The 23,714-nt window shown below is 42.4% G+C and overlaps 2 protein-coding genes across 4 annotated transcripts in view; one reads left to right on the top strand and one right to left on the bottom strand.

Moving 5' to 3' along the window:
- LOC117469832 (Fc receptor-like protein 5) overlaps nucleotides 1-23,714 on the bottom strand; it is an 86,790-nt gene that overhangs the window by 27,745 nt on the left and 35,331 nt on the right. The gene's annotated exons all lie outside the window — the stretch shown is intronic.
- The window catches only part of LOC117469836 (myelin-oligodendrocyte glycoprotein-like), a 54,773-nt gene continuing 34,206 nt past the window's right edge, over nucleotides 3,148-23,714 (top strand). The window contains exons 1-2 of the mRNA XM_034114291.1: nucleotides 3,148-3,234; nucleotides 9,309-9,364. Of these exons, the coding sequence (XP_033970182.1) occupies nucleotides 9,316-9,364 (49 nt within the window). The 5' untranslated portion in view covers nucleotides 3,148-3,234; nucleotides 9,309-9,315. The remainder of the gene's footprint in view (nucleotides 3,235-9,308; nucleotides 9,365-23,714) is intronic.

Genomic DNA, 23,714 nt, shown 5'->3' with positions numbered 1-23,714 from the left:
AAGTGGCTTTTGTGATGATAAAAATAAACCTCTTTGGTTTTCTAATTGTTATTCTATCAATATGACAATAGAGACATGTGCATAAACAACAAAAACACTTGCAGCTGAAAACATTTTAAGAATAGTAATGTTTTGAACAATGTTATCAAAAACATTTGAAGAAGGTCATCACCAAACATTTTAAGAATGCTTTTAGAGAACGTTATGCTACCTTTTAGAAAAAAATTCTGGGAACCAAAATAAAATGTTGCGCGGAAAACATTTTAAGAATAGTAGGGCACAATGTTCTAACAAGGTTATCAAAAACATCTTAAAACTACGTCACAGAATCAGCCCTTTCAAAAACAGGGCTGGAAAAGAGCGAAATGAGGCATGGCTAAAATGCATGATCTGTTTGGTATTTTGAAAAAGAAACTTCACAGACATGTTTTATATAGGTATGGCCCTACAATATATTATTCAAATATAGCATGATAGGTCCACTTTAATTTATAGCTTCGGGAGGCTTCTTTTATTTAATTTGTATTCATAATAATTGTTTGTATTCGCCAGAATGTATTATGGTGCATTAGTTACGATTCTTTGTTCTCTAAAAACAGTGCATTGTGTGTAATACAACTGTGATTTGTATTAAATTAGTTAGTTTTTAAGGAAGGCCAGAGCTTCAGCTATGTCAAATAGATTGTTCCCTTTAGTTAACGTTATTTAAAAGACAATTATATTCCTATTTGATAATTTCTCCCCTTATTGTAGGCTAATATTAGTAAAACAAATATGTAATGATGATAATGATGGTGAAAACCAGTAACCATCGTCATTCCGATGTGGGGGGAGTGGTTTTCACCATCATTATCATCATTATATATTTTTCAAATGACTAATATTAGCCTATAATAAGGGGGGAAATTATCAAATAGGAATATAATTGTCTTTTGAATAACGTAAACTAAAGGGAACAATCTATTTAACACAGCTGAAGCTCTGGCCTTCCTTAAACTAATTTAATACAAATCACAGTTGTATTATACACAACCCAGCTAGCAGGGAACGTTCTCACAACTTTGGCTAATGTTACCTACAGGTTCTAATAATGTTTTAAAGAGAACGTTTTAATCTGATGTGCAAAGAACCCTTTGAGGATGTTTATCATTTTAAATAATGTTCCTATAAGGTTTAAGGTTAACTAAGACATAACGTTTTAACTGCAACATACAGAGGATGTTTTGAGGATGTTATTAAGGCCTGAGAGGACAGAACGTTTTTTATAACTGCAACATTCTAAGGATATTTGTTGGATGTTGTTGGGGTAACATATTATAGATGTTCTTTTATAAAACGTTCCCTCAATGTTACATGATAACAAAAGAAGAACATTTTCAAAGCAACATTGAGAAAATGTTTTCAGGAGGTTATTGAGGCCTGAGATGACAGAACGTTTTTTTATAGGTTTTCAGGAGGTTATTCTTTTTTTATAAAACATTCCTGTGATGCGAAATATTAACACGGTCATCATCAACGTCAGATTTAAAAAACAAACCAGGTTTTGTGCCAAAGTGCTTTACAACAAACAGAATTGAGCAGAAGTTGTCATAAAACACAAGTTATTGCATTTGTTTGAAAAGGATGTTTTAAAAAATCTGATGTCACCAAATTTTCATTTCGAAAAAAACAAACAAGCACGTAATTCATTCGTAATTCAGCTGTAAGCAGATATTGCATGTTTGCGGTGGCATGTGTGAGTTCCCAGCTAGACATTTTTGGTTCTAAAAACAATAATTGTTCTAGGAATGTTTTCAGCGCAACGTTTTATTTTGGTTCCCAGAATGTTCTTCTGAAAGGTAGGATAACGTTCTCTAAAAACATTCTTAAATGTTTGGTGATAACTTTCTTAAGATGTTTTTGATAACCTGCAGGAGAGGGGAGCGTGCTCTGATCAGCTGCTGGGCTCTCAGAAGAGGGGGAGGAGAGAGGCTCCGTCCTCCGTGTATTATTCTTATATTATTATATCGAGTCGTTATTCATTTGTTTTAAAGCTCAATAAATAACAAAGAAGACCTTTGAACGGCACTTTTATAATTTTGTCCGGAAGATTTAAACTTTAACATACGTTGACCGGCGAAAAACTCTGCCCGGTTCCCTCGGCCCCCACCGCGGAGAATAAACAGAAGGGCAACCATGACAACCATGCTTCTTCGCTGCTTTTGTGGAGGAAGTTACAGCGCCACGTACAGGCTCGGCATATGTATTGCAGCTTTTCCAGCGGTTGGAGCTAAACGGAGCTGTCTCATGTGAACAGACACTATCCGGTGTCTATTGCGTGTGGACGGAAGCCTTTTTTGCGATTGTGATTGCGTTTGTGTATGCGTTTTCCCGTATGCGTCCTCGTGGGGCACCAGCCTCAGGTGCACAGGCAGATACCGATCAGCTGCTGATTAGCTGTGCAGAAGACAGGGGGTGTTTCTCAATCGCGAGTACGCTTGCTTGGTAGCACATGTCTGCCGAGCATCTTGCTTCAGAAACGAGTCAAGAATACTTCCTGGCATTCGGCAAATGAAGAGTGGAACACGCTAGCAAGTGTGCAGGTGTGCGTCATATGAGAGGCCCCACCTTACATCTTCCGCCACAGATTTGGGGAAATTGGTCCGTGCGCAAAGCATTGTGGGGATTTTAAGACCGCGGAGTCTACTCATGTGCAGCCTCGATATTTCTCCAAACGGAGTACGCCGGGCTCGGTAGATTTCCAAGTATGCTGGAGATTGGAACAGTACTTCGGCGGCACTCGATGACGTAGTATGCTTGAAATTGTGGCTCTGAAGCAGCTTTACTCGCGATTGAGAAAGACCCAGAGAGAAGAGAGAAAAACAGGAGGGAAGGAGAACCACACAAGTACACCCTGCCTGGCACGTAACAACATATGTAAATCTTTTTTCTGTATTTGGATTTTATTTACATGTATATGAAAGCACCTTTGTATTGTGATTAGGGAGTACTTTGGAACTGGGCCAAACGAAAGCAAGTGGAATCTGCTGGGCGGTGAGGCAGCCAGTGACGCTGTGACGTGATATGAAGACATACTGGAAACACATGCCTCATTAATTCATTGAGAGGCAGTGGAGCTATTTTATTAACTTTGAGACTTTGTACAGAGAGTTTTTATGGTTCACTTTGGGGTATTCTTGCTGTGCTTCTCTTGGCCTTTCTGGAGCTTCACGGCAGGTCAGACAGAGGATAAAGGTAAGCTCCATGTATTGTTTTAAGCTATCTAAGTAAGCTTTTCATTCATTAAAGTCAACAGACGTTATCGGCTGTGATGACGCATCACGTTGTCGTCTTTCACATGCTATCTCCTAATTTCGTTGATGCGATTTTACTTTGAAAATTGCGTTGTTTGTTTTTCTTCTTGCTTTATTGGAGCAGTGGTAGAGAACGTTTTCAGATAGGCCATGAAATAATACCACATTACAAGTAATGCTCCTGCATTCAGAGGATTAGTGAAGTAAAAGTATTTAAGTATCTTCAGGGAAATGTAGTGAAATTACTAATTTAAAAAAACACAAACTATTTGAATAAATTAAAAGTGTATATGAAGGGAAAGCAACAAAGCTTTCATTTGAGATGCTGGAACTATTACATAGTATTACAGAACATTTAAATTAAATTGCTTTTATCAAATTATTATCTCATCCAACTAATTGGATGTAGTTCAGGTTTACTCAAATATAATGTGTGATTGTTTAATCCACATCCAAACATCATATTTTACAATTCTGGTTTGATTTGAAAGTCTTAATTTGTAAAGTATCTCAAATGTAATAATTTGACACAGCTGCAGGTTCATACAGTGACTTATCAAACATGATGGCCGACTCAATAAGTGACTCACAGAAGACACCACATTAAAAGAATACAAAGTTCAATCCTGTGTTTGTGAGGTGACAGACTTTATGAACATTAAATTACAATACCGTACGAACTCAACATGCTCTGAGTTTTGCGACTTGACATTATACACACAGAAACGTCAGAGCATGTAATAAGTGAATGTTCTCCACAAAAAGCCAATGGAACAATCCAATTGGAACCAGGGAGATGCTGCCTTCAGGCTCCATTTCAGAAATACGTCTTCCCTGCACAACTGTTCAATTACAACACTACATTTTGAGGAAATGCATGCATGTATTTTTATTTTATTTGTTCTACTTTCCAGCAGAAAATGGAGCTGTCATAACTCTCTGTAACCATGACTTCAGGTCAGCATCTCTCAGGAGAAAAGATTATAATAATAATATTACATATTTTTTCCTTTCTTCCCCTTCTACTGTAGTCCCTGTGAATATAGAACAATTGCCTAGAAATTGCTGAATGTGAATTGTACTGTTTTGTGAATGTACAGGGTGTGGGTGAGGTACAGATGGAGCATCTTATTTCAGACTCCAGCTTACTGCTTCCTGCCTACTACCTGCCAGTTACCTGCCTAAGACCTGCCAAAGACCAGTATCTGGGAATGTTAAGCCCTCCCACTATTTTCCAAGAGGGCGTTGCCAGATTTTCAATTTCAGGATTTAACCAGGAGATGGCGCTTCCTTCACAAAAACAGGAAGACAACTTTTCATGGACTTTCAGTTTTGTTTAGAAGAGCATTTGAACACATCAATATTTTAGATCAAATGAAGTATATCTAATCTTGTAATTCAATAATATATAGTCTTTATATATTAAATAACTATGGCCAAACTAAGACTTAGTTTTTCACAAGAGAAAATGCAGATATTATATAAAAAACTAAAGTTAAAATCTTGTTTTTAATTCCCCAAGAGCAATAAAAACACTTGGTAAAAAAAATACAAGCTGTAAAAATACTTATATATATTTAATACTAATAACATAATGATTAATTTCAGAAGATAATACTTTTCAGTGTCTGTCTCATGCAGCAGCTGACCCGGCCGACAGTAAAAATAAACATTTATAACTAGTTTAGGTTGTTTGAGAGGTAATTAAAATAGCTCAGGGTGATGATCTGACTTGAAGTGTGTGTTTTTGCTCCTAATTAAATGTGTACAAGATGTGAAGTCAACAGGTATTCACTCAGAGGGGGGTACTGTAGCTACTATTTATTTTCAAATGCATACAGTATAGGCTCAGTCAAGAATTTGAATGGGATGGGGAGACGTGTGTGATTAAAAATGAGTGTCCAAACTATGGCCAAACTAAGATTTAGTTTTTCAAAAGAGAAAATGCAGATATTATATAAAAAACTAAAGTTAAAATCTTGTTTTTAATGCCCCAAGAGCAATAAAACCACTTGGTAAACAAATCCTGAGTGAGGCTTTCATAAATTGCATTTAGCTGACGCTTTTATCCAAAGCGACTTACTATTTAATAAATGATAAATGATTAACTGACAAATATGACTGATGTGTGATTATTATTCATGCTATATACTGATATAGGGCTAAGTAAGCAATCAATCCTGCAAATGAACCCTTAGTTGTTCAATATATTTATTCAGACAATGTGAGTAGAAATACAGAAATTCTGCTCCCACCTAAGGCCAACGTTGCAATATTACACCCATTTCCCTAAAACTTACCAAAACGTAAACATTTTTAAAACTCTTTCATTTCTGCTCCAGAAGCCAGGGGTTAAATTGGGATTTGATATGTGGGGGCGCTCTGTTAGAAGGTGCGAAGGGGGCGGGGGGGAGAGAGTTAGACGCTCGTGAATTGTCAATGGGGGGGGGGGGGGGGGGGGGGGGGGGGTGTTGTCGGCCGTAAGCGAACCAGGCCGTTGGCGTCCGGCCGTGCTGTGATTCTCCAGATCTCCCGACTCTCCCGACGGCCAATCCGTGCCTCCCCTGACTGCACGTTGCTGACACACACCGCTGCAAACTCTCTGCACGGAGGAGCCGCGGAGGAAGAGACACACGTTCACTAAGCCGAAAAAACTATATCCGGTCACTTAGATCTGCTATTTTAAAGTAAATTCAACACATATCGACCCTAAATATAGCATATATTAAGAACGAGAAAGTGTTAACATCGTTTTTTGTAAACATATGACAAATGTGCGAGGGTGATGACATCGGAGCATCGTCCTATGGGCTTAGCCCCGGACAGCCCCGGCCCAATTTAACCCCTGCCAGAGCCTATACAACAACATCTGAAAGGTCAAAAAAACAAACAGGGCTAGACAGCCATTTGTAGCATATGGGAGAATGGTGATGTGAACTCAACACGTAGTCACTCAGAGGGGGGTACTAATTATTTTCAAATGCGCATAGGCAATGATATCTATTTACATGTACTGTAGGCTCTTTCAGTCAAGAATTTGAATTTGAATGGGATGGGGAGACGCTCTGCCAACACTGACCCAATCTTCTGCTCCTTACAACCCACTCACTTCACTGCCTGTGTTTTAACATTCGTACATTTCTGAATGAGGCCTAACATTCCGAGGTTATTCTGCATTTTCTGAGTTCTTGGTCATTTTCCACGGGGGCGTTGGGAGATGGTACATCAGCATAAATACAGCGCTGTGACACCACACCTCAGCAGGAGCCGAGGTAGCGTGCAAACCATAGGCGGCTACCCTGAGTTAGGAATTTCATGCTTAGTCACACTGCAGATGGCCGTTTCCAATTTAAAATCAGATTGTATCACGCTGCAGCATGCACTTCTTGATTCCAAACTGCTATTGAACAGTAAGAAAACCAAAGCAATGCTTTTTGATCCCAAGTCAGCGTCCTCCTCTTGCCTCTCCATTGACACCCTTGATGGCGTTTCTGTTGAGTTTGTTGATACCTACAAATATCTGGGCTTTTGGTTGGACAGTAATCTGAACTTTAAACACCATATTGAAGTTTTAATAAAGAAATTGAAATTCACTCTTGGCTTCCTTTACAGACTTAAATGTTGTTTTTCAATTTCATCCCGTAAAAGGTTGGTCTCTGGCTTATTCCTGTCCCAGCTGGACTACGGTGATACAACAGGTATTCACTCAGAGGGGGGTAGGTACTAAATGCCACTCATTTACATGTAGGCAAACAAAGTCAAAAATCAACATACAGTAGGGGGGTGGGGGATGGTGAACGGTATGTGGGACACTGAAAAGTCTATGTTAAAAAGCCTCAGTCACCTTAATTAATGTAATAAAAACATCTCAGGTCAGTAACACTGAAAGCTAAATGTGCAATACCATGTTCAGCTATGTTACTATTTATAATGTTATTGTTGTTACAACAGAAGATGTTTTTCTTTATATTGAAGTTAAATGCATCAATCTGGTGCACTTTGAGGTCAAAATTAAGAGATTTATGGATACCGCTGGAAAAAGCTGCAGTACATATGCCGAGCCTGTACGTAGCGCTATAACTTCCTCCACAAAAGCAGCCTTCTGTTTATTCAACGTGGTGGGGGCCGAGGGAACCGGGCAGAGTTTTTCGCCGGTGTGTGAAAGTTTAAATCTTCCTTATTGAGCTTTAAAACAAATGAATAACGACTATATATAATAATAAAATAAACACCGGCTGTTGTTATGCCTGCTGTAACGTTAAATTACTCCGTTCTCCGCTTGTAATTATACCGTTACAAGCTTCATAGTTGTATTTATCATCTAAATTTGCAGAAACAAGTTTAATATTCTGAAAGCCAAGACTTTGTTTATTTGAAATCAGATGAAAACAAACTGTAACGGACCCTGCCGTGTTATCTATGATTACTATGCCTTACTGTACATTCATAATTTCAGCTGGAGGGAGGGGGGCGGCGCTGCGGAGGAGCAGATTGCGAGTGAGAGGTGCCTGTCATCTTCCCTTTACAAGCTTCACAAATGTATTTATCGTGTGATTTTGGAAATAAAAGTTTCATATTCTGAAAGCCAAGACTTTGTTTATATATTATACGTGGGTAGCTATGACGTCAGAAGGAGTTACCGTAAATGAGAGCTGCCGTAAAAGTGTTTCTAGGATTTCTAAACGAACTATTACAGCTGTTATAAAGCATTAAATAAAAAGTCATGAAAGAGATAAGGAGGAGAAAAGGTTTAAGGAAGTAAGCAATGAATACAGAATGTCGAAATCCTCTGTTTCACGCGATGTCGAACATTGAAGACAGAGGACGGCGGTCCCCCAATCTACACAGCGGGAGAAAGAAGATCATAAAGCAGATCGGAGGAGACATCATGATCTTCCCACATTAGTGCAATTCACCTATACTTAACCCCAAATAAAAGAACCCAATAAAAACAGTTGTTAAATAATAGTGAAGTCACGTTGTAATAACAATAACTCATCTCTCGGTTTGAGTGTTCTTTTTCTGCTTTGCCTAAAGCCACTGTGTCAAGTGTCTAGTGACTATTTCTCTTAGCGGATGCATGTCAATTTAAATCAATACATACTATTTTTTAAATCAATAAAAACATTTTCTAAATCCATAAAAGCATTTCAATTAAGATTGGGAGTCATGTCGTTACTTTGTTGAGAATGTGGCCATATAATAAGCGGGATAATTTGCAGCGACTTGGTCATTGTGGGGAAAAATAACACCCAGGGATCCTGATCGTTTTAATGAAGTTGAATACAGAATATTCATATTTGTCAGTGATTTCATGTCAATTCGGCGAACATAAACATAAATGATCGTGGTGAAGATGATGATTAAATTAGGATTAAAAATCGGGAGAGCCGGCTGCATTTCCTCTCGTTCGTTTTTTTCGACCAAACAACGTTATTTTGTTAAATAACAACATGGTGATGTTTTGTAAATGATGACATGTATTATTTAGCACAGACTATGATCCTATCCGTGACATATGGATCTTAACAAAGATCCGCTATACAGTAGTACCAGACATACTGTACATCCAGCTTACTGTATCGAAGTTGATTTCACATGAGCTCCAGTGTGGAACCCCACTGCACCCCCTGGTGGATCAATGATCCATTGCAGCTGGCTTCACAATAATTACATTTATTTATCATGGGGGCGGTATCAAGTCAGACTGGGGGCCGGCTCTTCATCACGGACTGTGCACGAGCCAACCACGACCCTCGCGTTTCAAACTGTCCTAAATAAGACGCTCCATCTGTAGATAGATGCGGCCATCTTGAAAAAGAGTGTCCTGATCTGTTCACTGATCACAAAGCAGAAATATCTCCTGGTTCAGTTCAAAGAAAATATAATGTTGATATCTGGCGCCACCTAGTGTCAGACATATGTTACTGCTCCTGGTGTCAGTCCTCTGAAGTATTGTGATGTCTAAATACAGACTGAATATTTTCTAATGTGTGTGTGTGTTTCCTCTCACAGGGAGAAGATGATCTTCCTCACCCCGCTGCTCCTCTTCCTCACCTCCTGTGTCTCTGGTTAGTTTGTCTCTTTAACACCTATTATGCAAAATCCTCTTCTTCATGTCTCTTCTACATCAACACGTGTCCCCTCTTCTTCATGTCTCTTCTTCATCAACATGTGTCCCCTCTTCTTCATGTCTCTTCTACATCAACATGTGTCCCTTCTTCTTCATGTCTCTTCTACATCAACACGTGTCCCCTCTTCTTCATGTCTCTTCTTCATCAACATGTGTCCCCTCTTCTTCATGTCTCTTCTACATCAACATGTGTACCCTCTTCTTCATGTCTCTTCTACATCAACATGTGTCCCCTCTTCTTCATGTCTCTTCTACATCAACATGTGTCCCCTCTTCTTCATGTCTCTTCTACATCAACATGTGTCCCCTCTTCTTCATGTCTCTTCTACATCAACATGTGTCCCCTCTTCTTCATGTCTCTTCTACATCAACATGTGTCCCCTCTTCTTCATGTCTCTTCTACATCAACATGTGTCCCCTCTTCTTCATGTCTCTTCTACATCAACATGTGTCCCCTCTGTGTAAAGAGACTCTGAAAGTTTCAGGAACAAAGATTCTCTCTCTTTTTGTCCTGATCCATTTATATAAAAACCTGTCTGAAAATGAGCTGATCAGATTTTGGCCACTTTATGATGTCATAACAATGTTTTGTCTTGTGTAACCATTAGCCAATCAGCAACCAAGGTAACCCCCCCCCCCCCCCCCCCCCCCCCCCCCACCTTATCACCTGAATCTCCTCCTAAAGCACCATTGTGTTCTTTTTAACCAAATCTCTCTCTGATGCGGCTTTCACACCAGCGCTTTACCCTTTCTAGCTCCTAGCGAGAGCTTTTCTGGTTCAGCTCCGGTTTCCCTTTTCAGCTCCCGCTCTGTTCACATCGCCCAGAGCTGCCGCTGCTGCGTCATGATGTCACAGTTTACGTCGCTGATTTTCTCCCACAACAACAACGGGCCGGGGACTGCGTCGGGTCGATGATCGTGTTGCTTTTAATCATACGAAGCCAGATTAAATTAAATAACGACTTCTCCAACCTTATACTTTTCTCCAGAGTGCCGTGGTTCATTGTTTATTAATGTGTTTCAGCGGCATTTACCGACCGCTGCAGTGCTGGCTGCTCTTCCACGGGAGTTTATTTTCCCGTTAGCTCCGGGTTAGCTCACACGGCTCTAAAGTATTCACTGACTGTCACACAAGCAGCTGATACATATCCCCAGTTCCCCTTAAGTGAATGTGTGTCAGTCTGAATTGACGCTGTTTGGCATCACAACGCTGTTATGAAAGTTTCTCTGGTATAACATGGGTGATGTTCGCATAGCAACCGAAGCTAAACTGACTACTTGCTAAGCCGTTTTCTACAGGCACATTTTACCGGCGTATTTTTCATTATAATTCTACTTGTGATAGTCGGACATGACAACCTGTACAGCCCATGTATTAATTCCATCCGATAGCTGCTATAATAACAAACAAAACGTCTGCCTGCTCTCCACAATGATCAATAACAGCGAACGGATGGTCAAAGTAAGGTTTCCTGCACGCCTCGACGTAAGAGAGGCCGCGTTATAGCTCCGAAGCTCTTGCCTCTGGACCGACAATTTTTTGGAGCTGGAAGTGAACCGCATTCCGGAGCTATGACGCGCCGCCGCTGTGGTGTGAACAGGAAAAACCGGCGCTTTTCCAGCTCCAGCTCCGAGCAGGAGCTGGAAAAGCGCCGGTGTGAAAGGGGCATGAGGGGCGTGGGGAGGGGCTCCTTATTTTCATCTAAAGTAACAGACAGAGAATCAGCACTTTGGAAACAGGGCTGAAACAGAGGGGATTATGGGATGCTGCAATGATCTGTTTGGTGTTTCAGCCAATCAGAGACAAGCTCTGTATATATCTGAGACCTGGAATATATTGATGAAAAACAGTATAATAGGGGACCTTTAAAGCTGTTCTCAGTAGCAGCACAGGAACATAGCTGCAGTTTAAAGAGTCCCTCTGTGTCTCTTCCACAGCAACATAGCTGCAGTTTAAAGAGTCCCTCTGTGTCTCCTCCACAGCAACATAGCTGCAGTTTAAAGAGTCCCTCTGTGTCTCTTCCACAGAAACATAGCTGCAGTTTAAAGAGTCCCTCTGTGTCTCCTCCACAGAAACATAGCTGCAGTTTAAAGAGTCCCTCTGTGTCTCCTTCACAGGAACATAGCTGCAGTTTAAAGAGTCCCTCTGTGTCTCTTCCACAGCAACATAGCTGCAGTTTAAAGAGTCCCTCTGTGTCTCCTCCACAGCAACATAGCTGCAGTTTAAAGAGTCCCTCTGTGTCTCCTCCACAGAAACATAGCTGCAGTTTAAAGAGTCCCTCTGTGTCTCCTTCACAGGAACATAGCTGCAGTTTAAAGAGTCCCTCTGTGTCTCCTTCACAGGAACATAGCTGCAGTTTAAAGAGTCCCTCTGTGTCTCCTCCACAGGAACATAGCTGCAGTTTAAAGAGTCCCTCTGTGTCTCCTCCACAGAAACATAGCTGCAGTTTAAAGAGTCCCTCTGTGTCTCTTCCACAGCAACATAGCTGCAGTTTAAAGAGTCCCTCTGTGTCTCCTCCACAGCAACATAGCTGCAGTTTAAAGAGTCCCTCTGTGTCTCCTTCACAGGAACATAGCTGCAGTTTAAAGAGTCCCTCTGTGTCTCCTTCACAGGAACATAGCTGCAGTTTAAAGAGTCCCTCTGTGTTTCCTCCACAGGAACATAGCTGCAGTTTAAAGAGTCCCTCTGTGTCTCCTCCACAGAAACATAGCTGCAGTTTAAAGAGTCCCTCTGTGTCTCCTCCACCGAAACATAGCTGCAGTGTAAAGAGTCCCTCTGTGTCTCCTCCACAGAAACATAGCTGCAGTTTAGAGAGTCCCTCTGTCTCCTTCACAGGAACATAGCTGCAGTTTAAAGAGTCCCTCTGTGTCTCCTTCACAGGAACATAGCTGCAGTTTAAATAGTCCCTCTGTGTTTCCTCCACAGGAACATAGCTGCAGTTTAAAGAGTCCCTCTGTGTCTCCTTCACAGGAACATAGCTGCAGTTTAAAGAGTCCCTCTGTGTCTCCTTCACAGGAACATAGCTGCAGTTTAAAGAGTCCCTCTGTGTTTCCTCCACAGGAACATAGCTGCAGTTTAAAGAGTCCCTCTGTGTCTCCTCCACAGAAACATAGCTGCAGTTTAAAGAGTCCCTCTGTGTCTCCTCCACCGAAACATAGCTGCAGTGTAAAGAGTCCCTCTGTGTCTCCTCCACAGAAACATAGCTGCAGTTTAGAGAGTCCCTCTGTCTCCTTCACAGGAACATAGCTGCAGTTTAAAGAGTCCCTTTGTGTCTCTTCCACAGCAACATAGCTGCAGTTTAAAGAGTCCCTCTGTGTCTCCTCCACCGAAACATAGCTGCAGTGTAAAGAGTCCCTCTGTGTCTCCTCCACAGAAACATAGCTGCAGTTTAGAGAGTCCCTCTGTCTCCTTCACAGGAACATAGCTGCAGTTTAAAGAGTCCCTTTGTGTCTCTTCCACAGCAACATAGCTGCAGTTTAAAGAGTCCCTCTGTGTCTCCTCCACAGGAACATTTGTAGTGAATGTGGCTCAGGCTTCCTATCAGGCAGAGGAGAACCAGAACATCACCTCTCCAACTTTGCCCATTTTCGTATTTTGTACATATTTCTTTTACTTTTGCCGTTTTACTTTTAACATGGTTCGCAACATGCTAGCCGACCGCACCTACTCTGCCATACAATATAGCAGAGAGGAACTTTTCCAATTGCGAAACTTCGTGGACAATAATAACCCTCCGACAAACAATGGAGATTCACCATGGCTACCTGTTGCTGTTCTACCTGAGAGACGCAAGAAGAAGACAAAGCGGGGATGCCGGGCCGGGTTGCTGGTCAGACTGAGGAAACGAGAGAATCGGCCCCCTCTTCCGAGTATTCTTCTGGCTAATGTTCAATCCATTGAAAATAAGCTAGATGAACTCAGAAGCCGGATTGCTTTTCAACGGGACATTAAGAACTGTAACGTGTTAATTCTCACTGAGACTTGGCTCAACCCCGCTATCCCGGACTCCGCTATTGTCCCTGACGGATTCTCTATTTTTCGTCAGGACCGGACTGCTAACTCGGGGAAAAGTAAGGGAGGCGGTGTGTGTGTAATGACTAACAACAACTGGTGCTCAGATGTGAAGATTATTTCATCGGACTGTTCTGCACAGCTAGAGCACCTCATGATCTCATGTCGGGCCTTCCATCTGCCGAGGGAATTCACATCTGTTGTGATAACAGCAGTGTATATCCCGCCGCAGCCACTCGCCGACAACAACACGGCACTCGATCAGCTGTTTGGGTTTATTGATAAAACCGAGACTTCACGGCCAGATGCGGCGTACGTTGTGGCCGGAGATTTCAACACCGCCAACATGAAGAAGGTTTTGCCAAAATATTACCAACACATCAACTTCCCGACGCGCGGGGGAAACATACTGGACCATGTTTATTCCCCTTTCCGGAATGGATATAAGGCTCTCCCTCGCCCTCCCTTCGGCAAATCAGACCATATCTCACTACTGTTGTTGCCTGCTTACAAGCAGAAACTTAAAAGGGACAGACCGATAACAAGGACAGTACAACGATGGAGCGAGGAGTCAGATTCAGCACTGCAGGATTGCTTTGCATCTACGGATTGGAGTGTGTTTGAGGACAATAACATCAACACACACACGGACACTGTCATCTGCTACATTGGGAAATGCATCGATGACGTGGTACCGAAGGTTTCTGTACGGACATTCCCAAATCAAAAGCCCTGGGTAAACGGTGAGGTGCGCGGCAAACTGAAAGCGCGCACTCTCGCGCACACAGCGGGAGATTTGGAGGAGTACAGGAAGTCTAGGTATGATCTCCGGAGAGCAATTAAAAATGCAAAGAGACAGTACAAAGACAAGGTGGAATCTGACTTCAAAGGCTTGTGACAGTTGCAGATTGATCAAAGTGTTTCTTATAAACTGTAGTGGCAGGGAAAAAGGTTAAGGCATGTGGTTTATGTTGAAATGAAAAGAAAACTGATACATGTGTATTATCCTCGCAACTACAGTTGTTAAATGTCCACTTTTATGTATGGTTTGGGGGTGTGGGTCATTAAGCCTCATTTACATATTCACCTGTCGCAGCACACACGGAGCCTTTATAGTGGGTGCGTCACCGGGATGTCAGGGGTTGGTTCTCACGGGAGGAGGAAGCGTGTGTGAGGCGAATGCGGGTATGCAGCGGGATATTTAAGTTTTCCTCAGTATGTATACATATCTTAAAATGCTACGGGGAAGTAAAGGAAAGTAACTGCATTGTGGATATTGCATCGACCGACCTGGAAGCACGTCTCCTTGGAGAGGACGCGCACAGATCGAGAGAGATTCTCTCAAACAGGGTGAGATCGCGCCTTTGGGCCACGCCGATCATCCTATTTTTTCTTTCTGTGGATTATAGCCTCAATAGGCCTACAAACATTTCCAGTTTTTTTCTGCCGACGGGCGCAGGAGTAACAGCTTTTTTTTGTCAATGAACTATGGCCTGGGTTAGGCAGTAAAGACAATCTCGGTTTATCACCGAGCGGACTGTTTGTTGAGTTTTGTTTGTTTTGTTTGGCTCAAAAGCGGTGAATACACGTGAATAACGTATAAAACCTGTCTTTGTTTATTTTGTGAATGTGTGCATATACTGTAGTAAATACATTTCCGTGGGGACTATTTTGTGGAAAGAGCAGATTATCCATTTATCAGTTCTGTTTACCTTTAATATATTATTTCATATCAAGAACCCCTTGTGCGTTTATTTAACACAGCTATTCATAATAGCTGATCGTTACAGGCTGTAACACTAGGAATATGTGGGCGGGACTAAGGACAATGACTGACTACAAAGGAGCAGCGGGGGGTGCTGCGGGAGTGTCTGCGTGCGCATCTCTCCCAGATGAGCTAAACAGTTTTTTTTGCACGCTTTGAGAGCAGCCAGGCTGTGGAGGTACAGAGGGACCAGGAGCTACACTGCCCTTTTGTTTTAAATAGGGCAGATGTGTGTAAATCCTTTAAAAGGGTTAACCCACACAAGGCTCCTGGACCTGATGGCATCCCTGGCCGTGTTCTCAGGGTGTGTGCAGTTCAGCTGGCAGAGGTGTTCACAGACATCTTCAACAGGTCCCTGCTGCAGTCTGTAGTCCCCACATGTTTTAAACACTCCACCATCATTCCTGTCCCCCAAAAAGACAATCATCACCTGCCCCAACGACTACCGCCCAGTAGCACTCACCTCCATCATAATGAAGTGCTTTGAGCGGTTAGTCAAATTATTCATCACCTCCTCCCTCCCTGAATCTCTGGACCCCCTGCAGTTTGCCTACAGAGCAAACAGGTCCACAGACGACGCCATAGCCCTCACCCTCCACACTGCCCTCTCACACCTGGACCCGAAGAACAGGAACACATATGTGAGAATGCTGTTCATTGACTACAGTTCAGCATTCAACACCATTGTGCCCTCCAAGCTGGCCATCAAGCTCAGAGACCTCGGGCTCAACAGCGCCCTCTGTGACTGGATCCTGAACTTCCTGACGGGCAGACCCCAGGCAGTGCAGGTGGGAAATATCACATCCTCCACCCTGATTCTCAACACCGGTGCCCCTCAAGGCTGCGTGCTCAGCCCTCTCCTCTACTCCCTGTTCACCCACGACTGCGTGGCCACACACAGCTCCAACACCATCGTGAAGTTTGCTGATGACACGACCGTCATCGGCCAGATCACAGACGATGACCAGACGGCGTACAGAGAGGAGGTCGAAAACCTGACATCTTGGTGCCAGGAGAACAACCTCCATCTCAACATCAGCAAAACAAAGGAGCTGATTGTGGACTACAGGAAGCAGCAGGGAGAGGGACACGCCCCCATCGCCATCAATGGGACTACGGTGGAGAGAGTCAAAAGCTTCAGGTTCCTTGGGGTCCACATCACTGAGGACCTGACATGGTCTCTTCACACCACCACCATCACCAAGAAAGCTCGACAGCGGCTCTTCTTCCTCCGCAGGTTGAGGAGGTTCAAAATGGATTCCAGGATACTCTGCAACTTCTACAGGTGCACGATAGAGAGTATCCTCACTGGCAGCATGACGGCCTGGTACGGCAGCTGCACCGACCTCGATCGTAAGGCTTTACAGAGGGTGGTGAAAACTGCACAGCACATCACCAGGACGGAGCTGCCATCCATGGAGGACCTTTACTCCCAGCGGCTCAGGAAGAAATCACTACGGATTATCAAAGACCCCCATCACCCCAGCCACAAACTGTTCTTTCTGTTGCCGTCTGGCAGACGTTACCGCAGCATCCGGGCAAGGACAAGAAGATTCGGAGACAGTTTCTTCCCGCGGGCAGTGAGACTGTTAAAAAATTGAACTGTTGAAACAACATCAAACATTCAACTGCTACTCAGTAGTATGTATCTAATACCTAATATATATATATCATTCCAATAACTTGTATATAGACTCATACTGCACTATTCCACATCATAACTTTATTTCATTTTTATAACTATTATTATTTTTGTATTGCTCATGCTCTTATTGTTATTATGTTATGTTATTATGTTGCATTGTTGGAGAAGCCTGTGACATAAGATTTTCAACTGCATAATTACTCTGTAGCTATGTCAGATTGACAATAAAGAACCTTGAACCTTGAACCTTGAACCTTCAGCTCCAGAACAGACACTTCCCTCAGATCCATCTCTACCTGTCTACAAAGACCAGACCCTACATCCTGTTTCATCTATACAAAGGTGATGAATTCCGAGAGTCTCAGGATCCAAAGTTTGCAGGACGAGTCCAGTGGGACAAAGACGTCCTCACAGAAGGACGCCTCACACTTCATATCTCCAGACTCAGGACCAATGACTCTGGGTTTTATGTGTGTGACATACGCGTCATACCTGATGGGAATAACTCTAGGAGATGCTGGCTCAACGTCATTGGTGAGTAAACTAGTGTTGTATTAACAGTCAAACTGCACTTCTTTAAAGGTCTCCTATCATGCAAAATGCACTTTTTGATGTCTTTTATACATAAATATGTGTCCCCGGTGTGTCAGGAGACTCACAAAGTGACAGAGAATAACACCCTCTCTCTTTTCCTCCGTACCCACATCTCTAAAAACGGGGGAACAACGGAGCTGATCCAGATTTGCTGCGTCATGACGACATTACTAAAATGTGGGCGGGCTTTAGACCCACGGCCCCTATCAGAAGTGCTGGCAGGGGTGTAGTGCTATTTTTACAAGTGCCGGAGTGCACCTATGACTCGCGCATGCATGTTGTGGCACGACTACCAAAACAGAAGCATATGGATATAGTTTACGATATAAAAAGTGAGCGAATGTATTTAGTATCCTATTCTTTTGAACAAGTTGAATTGGGGGGTGGACCTAACATCTCGGGCAGGGGTCGGCAACAGGCGGACCGCGGTCCGGATCCGGACCCAGACGCCGACCTATACGGGCCCGGACCTATATTCTATACATTAATAGGGGAATTCAATTTTGACGGGGTGATTCTATTTTAACCGCTGCCGACAGGGGGCGAAAGAGACGAGTGAGCAATACAGGGAGAGAAACAAAGAAGAAGAGACGAGAGCGCGGCAGAGAGAAGCGGAGAGGAGAGTGAGTGAAGAGAATAATTAGCGATACAGGGAGAGAAGCGGAGAGGAGAGTGAACAGGCGTGTTGGCGGCAGACAGGGAGAGACAAATAATGACACATGGCGCTCTCCAAGAAGAGGAAAGTGGACAGTGAGAACAGAGCTTTTAACCCTGAGTGGACTGATTCATGTTCATCCTGCCCACTGGGAGCACAGAACCAGTGTGTCTCATTTGTTCAGAGACCGTGGCGCTCATTAAAAGTGCCAAAACGCCTCTATGAGACAAAACACAAAGTGTTTGACCAAACATTCCCTCTCAAGTCAGAACTGAGGTCACAAAAAATAAGCAGTCTCAGAGCCCAATATGATCAGTCCACCAGCATAAAACTAAATATCGTTCGAGGGCAGGCTAACCGAGGCTAACCAATGAGCACCTGCATGTGTGTATGAGAATGGCCCTGACACCATTTCAGCCCAGATTTAAACTCCTGGCAGGACAAGCTCAAGCTCAATTCTCGCACTGAATTAAACAAAGTGAGTGAGGGACTGCAATATAAGAGGGAAAGAAAGAGAAACTTTAAAACTGTTCAATTGTTATGATGTGTAAAGACTGATATTGTTCTATAATCGGCTGAAACTGTTAAGTCATGATGTGAAACGGTTAACAAAGAAAAAGGGAAACTCAAGCTGCTGCTACACTTTATTTTATTTATCTAAAATTAAGCACTTTTAAGATGCACATATTTTCAAAAGCTATTTTATTTATTTTCTCTATTGTATTTTTTAAATGCAGCCCGAGAGGAACATTACCAGTATTTACTGTATATCTGTATAGTTCAATGTTAATTGACAATAAATATTGTTGTTTATGAATTCTATTCTTTATTTGATTGGCAGTCAGTTGTTGATTACATGCAGACGTTGATAAAGCTACAGGCTACTTCAATATCACACTAATTCATAAAGCAAGTTAGACATTTTGATGTTCCGGACCTTTGCATGGGGAGATTTTCTCTAACTGGACCTCGTTGAATTTTAGTTGAATACCCCTGATCTAGGGCATACATGTCAGACTCAAGGCCCGGGGGCCAAATCAGGCCCTTGGTGGTTTTAATTTCGGCCCGCAGGATAATTTCTAATTACTATTAGATCTGGCCCGCCGGTATATTGCACGCACACCTTCACTCCATCCTGAGGGTTTCCTCAGCTCAGAGCCTGAGCCCAAACATTGATGAACTTGCACCCAAGATGAGATGCCAAGTATCTGGCTTGAACTAGCATCACAGAGCAGCACACTGAGTTTACATGGATGTTTCCTTCTGCACTTTTTCTCTCACGACAACAGGGCATGTTTGGTTTGTTCTTTGAGGGAAATAGTTTTGTTGAAGCTGTTGTTGGCCTGTGGAGAAATGTACTCATAAGAAATGACTCTGGAAAAGCTGCAGATTGAGCCATAAGAAATTAAAGCAACTGATTATTTAATGTTTAATGTTGTTTTTATAGGCAATCATTTAAGCTTTGTTAGTTCCAGGTTTAATATGTGCAATAAGTTCATTTCAATAAGTTTTGCAATAAACATTGAACCAGTCCGGCCCTCGACTAGTACTGATTTTTATTTTGGCCCACTGTGTATTTGAGTTTGACCCCCCTGCTCTAGGGGGTCCGGGGGCAAGCTCCCCCGGGAAGATTTTTAAATATTGAAGTTAAATGCATCAATCTGGTTCTCTTTGAGAGCAACATGAAGAGATCTACGGATACATCTCTCAACACATATGAAACAGAACTGTAAACAGATTTACTTTTTCTTTATGCATATTTTACAAATCACTCTCCTTTTAAACTGTATACTTGTTTTACTGTCCTATACTATGAATTGGAATTATTTCACACCTGTTTTGATTTATTCTCTTGTTTCTTTGAAACTATAAAGATCATTTAAAGGTGTGCCTTTGAAAATACTTGTTTACATAAAAGGTGGCCTAAACGTTTGAGACTGAGATAACTTAGACTAAAGTGAACTATCTAAACCCTCAGAGAGTCCTTAACCTCAGCTGAGCCTCTCAGTCTGACAGGAGAGAGCTCTCCTCCAGCTTGTAGAAAAAACTCATTATATCCGTTAGCGCAGCTAGCTAACCAGATGCTAACAACAACAATACCAGGTAGGCTATCTCTCTCTCTCTCTCTCTCTCACTCACTCACTCACTCACTCGGAGCGGCGTTCCGGTGCCCTCCCTGGCGGCACTACAGCCCTGAGTGCAGGCACATTGTCATTCAAGAGAGAATAAGATGCGTAGTTCTTTTGGAAAACATGTTTTTCTTTTAGCCGATTTACCTCGTTAATGTAAATAATACTCATTACATTGAAAATGCATTATTTGTGATTCAAATAATGGTTGTTGGTAATGTATTAGCGACCCCCACAGATGTATGATTTCACTGCTCTCATTGGAGCTCAGACCCTCCTTATGGGAGCTCAGCTCCCATTGGCTCCCACATAACTCCAACCCTGGCTATCAGAAACAATGCGCAACGTGTTTTGGAAGTAATATGGTCTGTGTTTACATTAGCATCGCTAACACTCAGAGCTAACCTGTACTGGAGAGAGTATGTGTAAAGAAGCAGGATATAAAAAGGAACTCACCTTGTGGTAAACCTTAGAGAGAGAAAGAGCTCCATACTGTTTCAGAGATAATCCTTGATGTGGTTTGGAACATGATATGGAGTTTAATCACGGCAGCGTTTATCTGAGAATCTGCTGGTAGAATTCTCCTGCATGAGCTCTGGTTTTCTTTTTTTCTTAAAGCTACAGACCCAGAATCAGCACTTTAGTAACAGGGCTGAAATAGAGGGGTTTGAGGCTAGAATGGATGATCTGTTTGGGAGTTTGAGCAAATCACTTCATAGACATGCTTCTTATATATCTGAGACCTATAGGAGACCTTTAATATTCAAACCTTTATTTATCCAGGTTGTGTCCCATTGAGATCATTGACCTTTTTTTCAAGGGAGACCTGCTCAAGTAGGTTCCACATGAAACATTAAAAACATAAACAGAACAACAAAAGGACATCATACATTAGCATTACAGGGATTACAATTTACATAACTATCCACATGCACAGGCAGGGGCGGACTGGGACTACAAATCAGCCCGGGACTCTCGACCGGCCCACAGCGGTACCGCCGGCCCACCTCGGTAAATTATCAACGGGGGGGGGGTGAGTGAGTGCTAGTGAGTTATCCGAGCGGCCCACCTCGGTGCCGCAAGTAAATACCGCGAGGAAATTGTCGACGGGGGGGGGGGGGATGCTAGTGAGTTATCCGAGCGGCCCACCTCGGTGCCGCAAGTAAATACCGCGAGGACATTGTCGACGGGGAGGGGGGTGTGTGCTAGTGAGTTATCCGAGCGGCCCACATCGTCCGACCGGCCCACTTCAGTACCGGCCCATCGGGATTCGTCCCGAACGTCCCGATGGCCAGTCCGCCCCTGTGCAGGTACCAACAGCTTCCGATTGAGTAGCATCCAACCGAGCTTTAAAAACATTGAGTGGCACCAGATTGCTCAGTTTCCATTTTAATTGCAGACTATTCCAGGACAGTGGAGCTGCGCATCTAAATGCTATCTTCCCTAAGACAGTCCTAGCAGTTGGCACATTTAATAAAACCACAGCATGCGATCTCAGGCAGTAGCCACTTACAATTCGCCGTGAGATCAGGGAGCAGATGTAGGATGGAAGTTTCCCTAACATGGCTTTATATATATATGCAGACTTTAGCTCTAGTCTGATGGTAAACAAAGATGCAAAGCCATTGCAACCTCTGATCCAGAATGGGATAATATTTAGTCTTTATTTTTCACTGAAAAGAGGTCTTCTCCCTGTCAACATTACTTTACTAACTTTATTTTCCACAGCTGCTGCTGAGCTCCAAACTCAGAGACCAACAGAGAGACACAGATACATCTTGATCTGCGTTGGAGTGGCAGTTACAGTAACTCTACTGTCTCTCGCTGTCTTCAAACTGCGGCTCACCAAATATCTTTGTAGGAAAAGAAACAACAGTGAAGTGGAACTGAGGATGAGTTCCTCAGATATTGAAGCCCCAGGGACCATTGAAAGTGAGTCTGAAAACCACCTTTTTGAATGAACCATCGGAGCATAGTAAAACAAGACAGAGGGTCTCATCAGGTAGTGATTTATCAGAAAACTACTACTACATTTTGATGTAATGTATATACTTATGTTGTGCACAAACAATGAGTTTTAAAAATAAGTATTATGCTTTTTGCAGTATTTAATATGTCAATGAGTAACCTCATTGCTATTATGTTGAATTCAGCAGCTTTTCAGGAGACAGAAGATCATAAAAAGACGCGTATTGTTGATTTTTAATTGTGTCTCCTTACAGCAGTGAGAGATCTTCATGAACCAGAGACTCAAGCACAGGTAGTCGGGGAAGGTTTGGCCTCTACTTTTCACAGGGACTGACAGTATCAACTCTGCTTTCTTCTCGTTTCTGTCGGCGCCTGCACCCTCACTTTAGAAAACAAATCTCTAGCAAAAAGGATTCCTTATCAGGGAATTTTTATGTTTTTGTTTACTAACAGAGCAGGCTGGATCTGCTGAGGAGAAACAATGGTAATATTCATTAGGAAATTACCTTAGGCATACTTTTTTCATTTTTCACGTATTTTATTTAATTGTATTTCATTTAATTATTTTAATATATATGTGTTATTTATATTATTCTAAGAGACTGTAATACTAATAACTGGCCAGTAGATGTCACTGTTCTACACGTAAATACATATTTATCCCAGATTTATCCTTAGTATTTATCGTCTTCGGTGCTAAGCAGTGGCGCCTGGTGGAAAATATTTTAGGTGAGGCTGTGGAAATGGTGATCAAACAATACTAGGGGGGTCCGGGGGGATGCTCCCCCGGTAAACATTTTTGAGAAAAGACCCCCTAAATCATGACTTCTGGTGATGTTAGAGGGGGGGGGGGGGAAGGACAATTTGAGGCTTAAAAATATGAGAAGACTGATCAATACCTCCATAACTTCAGTGTGGTTAGGTATGAATCTTCCAAAACTTCCAAACACCTTGTCCTGGACATAGTTTCTACAGCATAAACTGTGCAACAGTACAGTAGGCCCACACAAACTGCAGAACACCGGGGCTTTGGGAACACTCAAAATTACTTAAAATGATTTAATTCCCATTTAACCTGTTAAGGGGCTTTTTTCCCCCGTTTTTTTTCTCACGAAACTGTGTCTCAGGGCTTCTTAAAATGTAATAAACTATTCATGTGTCCTACTCAGAGGAAACGCAGCTAACTGATGATATGAATCATGTTTACCGAAACAAAACACAAGTCTCACAAGAAGCGTCTAAATGAGCCCTGAGCGAAAGAAACAATACTTACTAGAAATATAAGTATCATCACTGAGCGATCAGAACTTGCGACAGGGGAAGCAAATACAGACATCACACGACGTAGCTTTAGGTAGCAAAACACGGAGATATGCTCACCTTTTGCAGAATAACAATTCTGATCAAAAACGAGAAAAACGCAGCTGAAGGTTAATCCAATGTGTCTGTCACTTTGAAAAATGATTGATGATCCATAATTCAATTTTTATGTCAAAAACTGAGTTTTCATTAGCTGCTAA

The sequence above is a fragment of the Trematomus bernacchii genome, unplaced genomic scaffold (genome assembly GCF_902827165.1).
Source record: "Trematomus bernacchii unplaced genomic scaffold, fTreBer1.1, whole genome shotgun sequence".
NCBI classification, from domain to species: Eukaryota; Metazoa; Chordata; class Actinopteri; order Perciformes; family Nototheniidae; genus Trematomus; species Trematomus bernacchii.
Note: the sequence above shows the minus strand (reverse complement) of the source record. Positions and strands in the feature narration are given on the sequence as shown.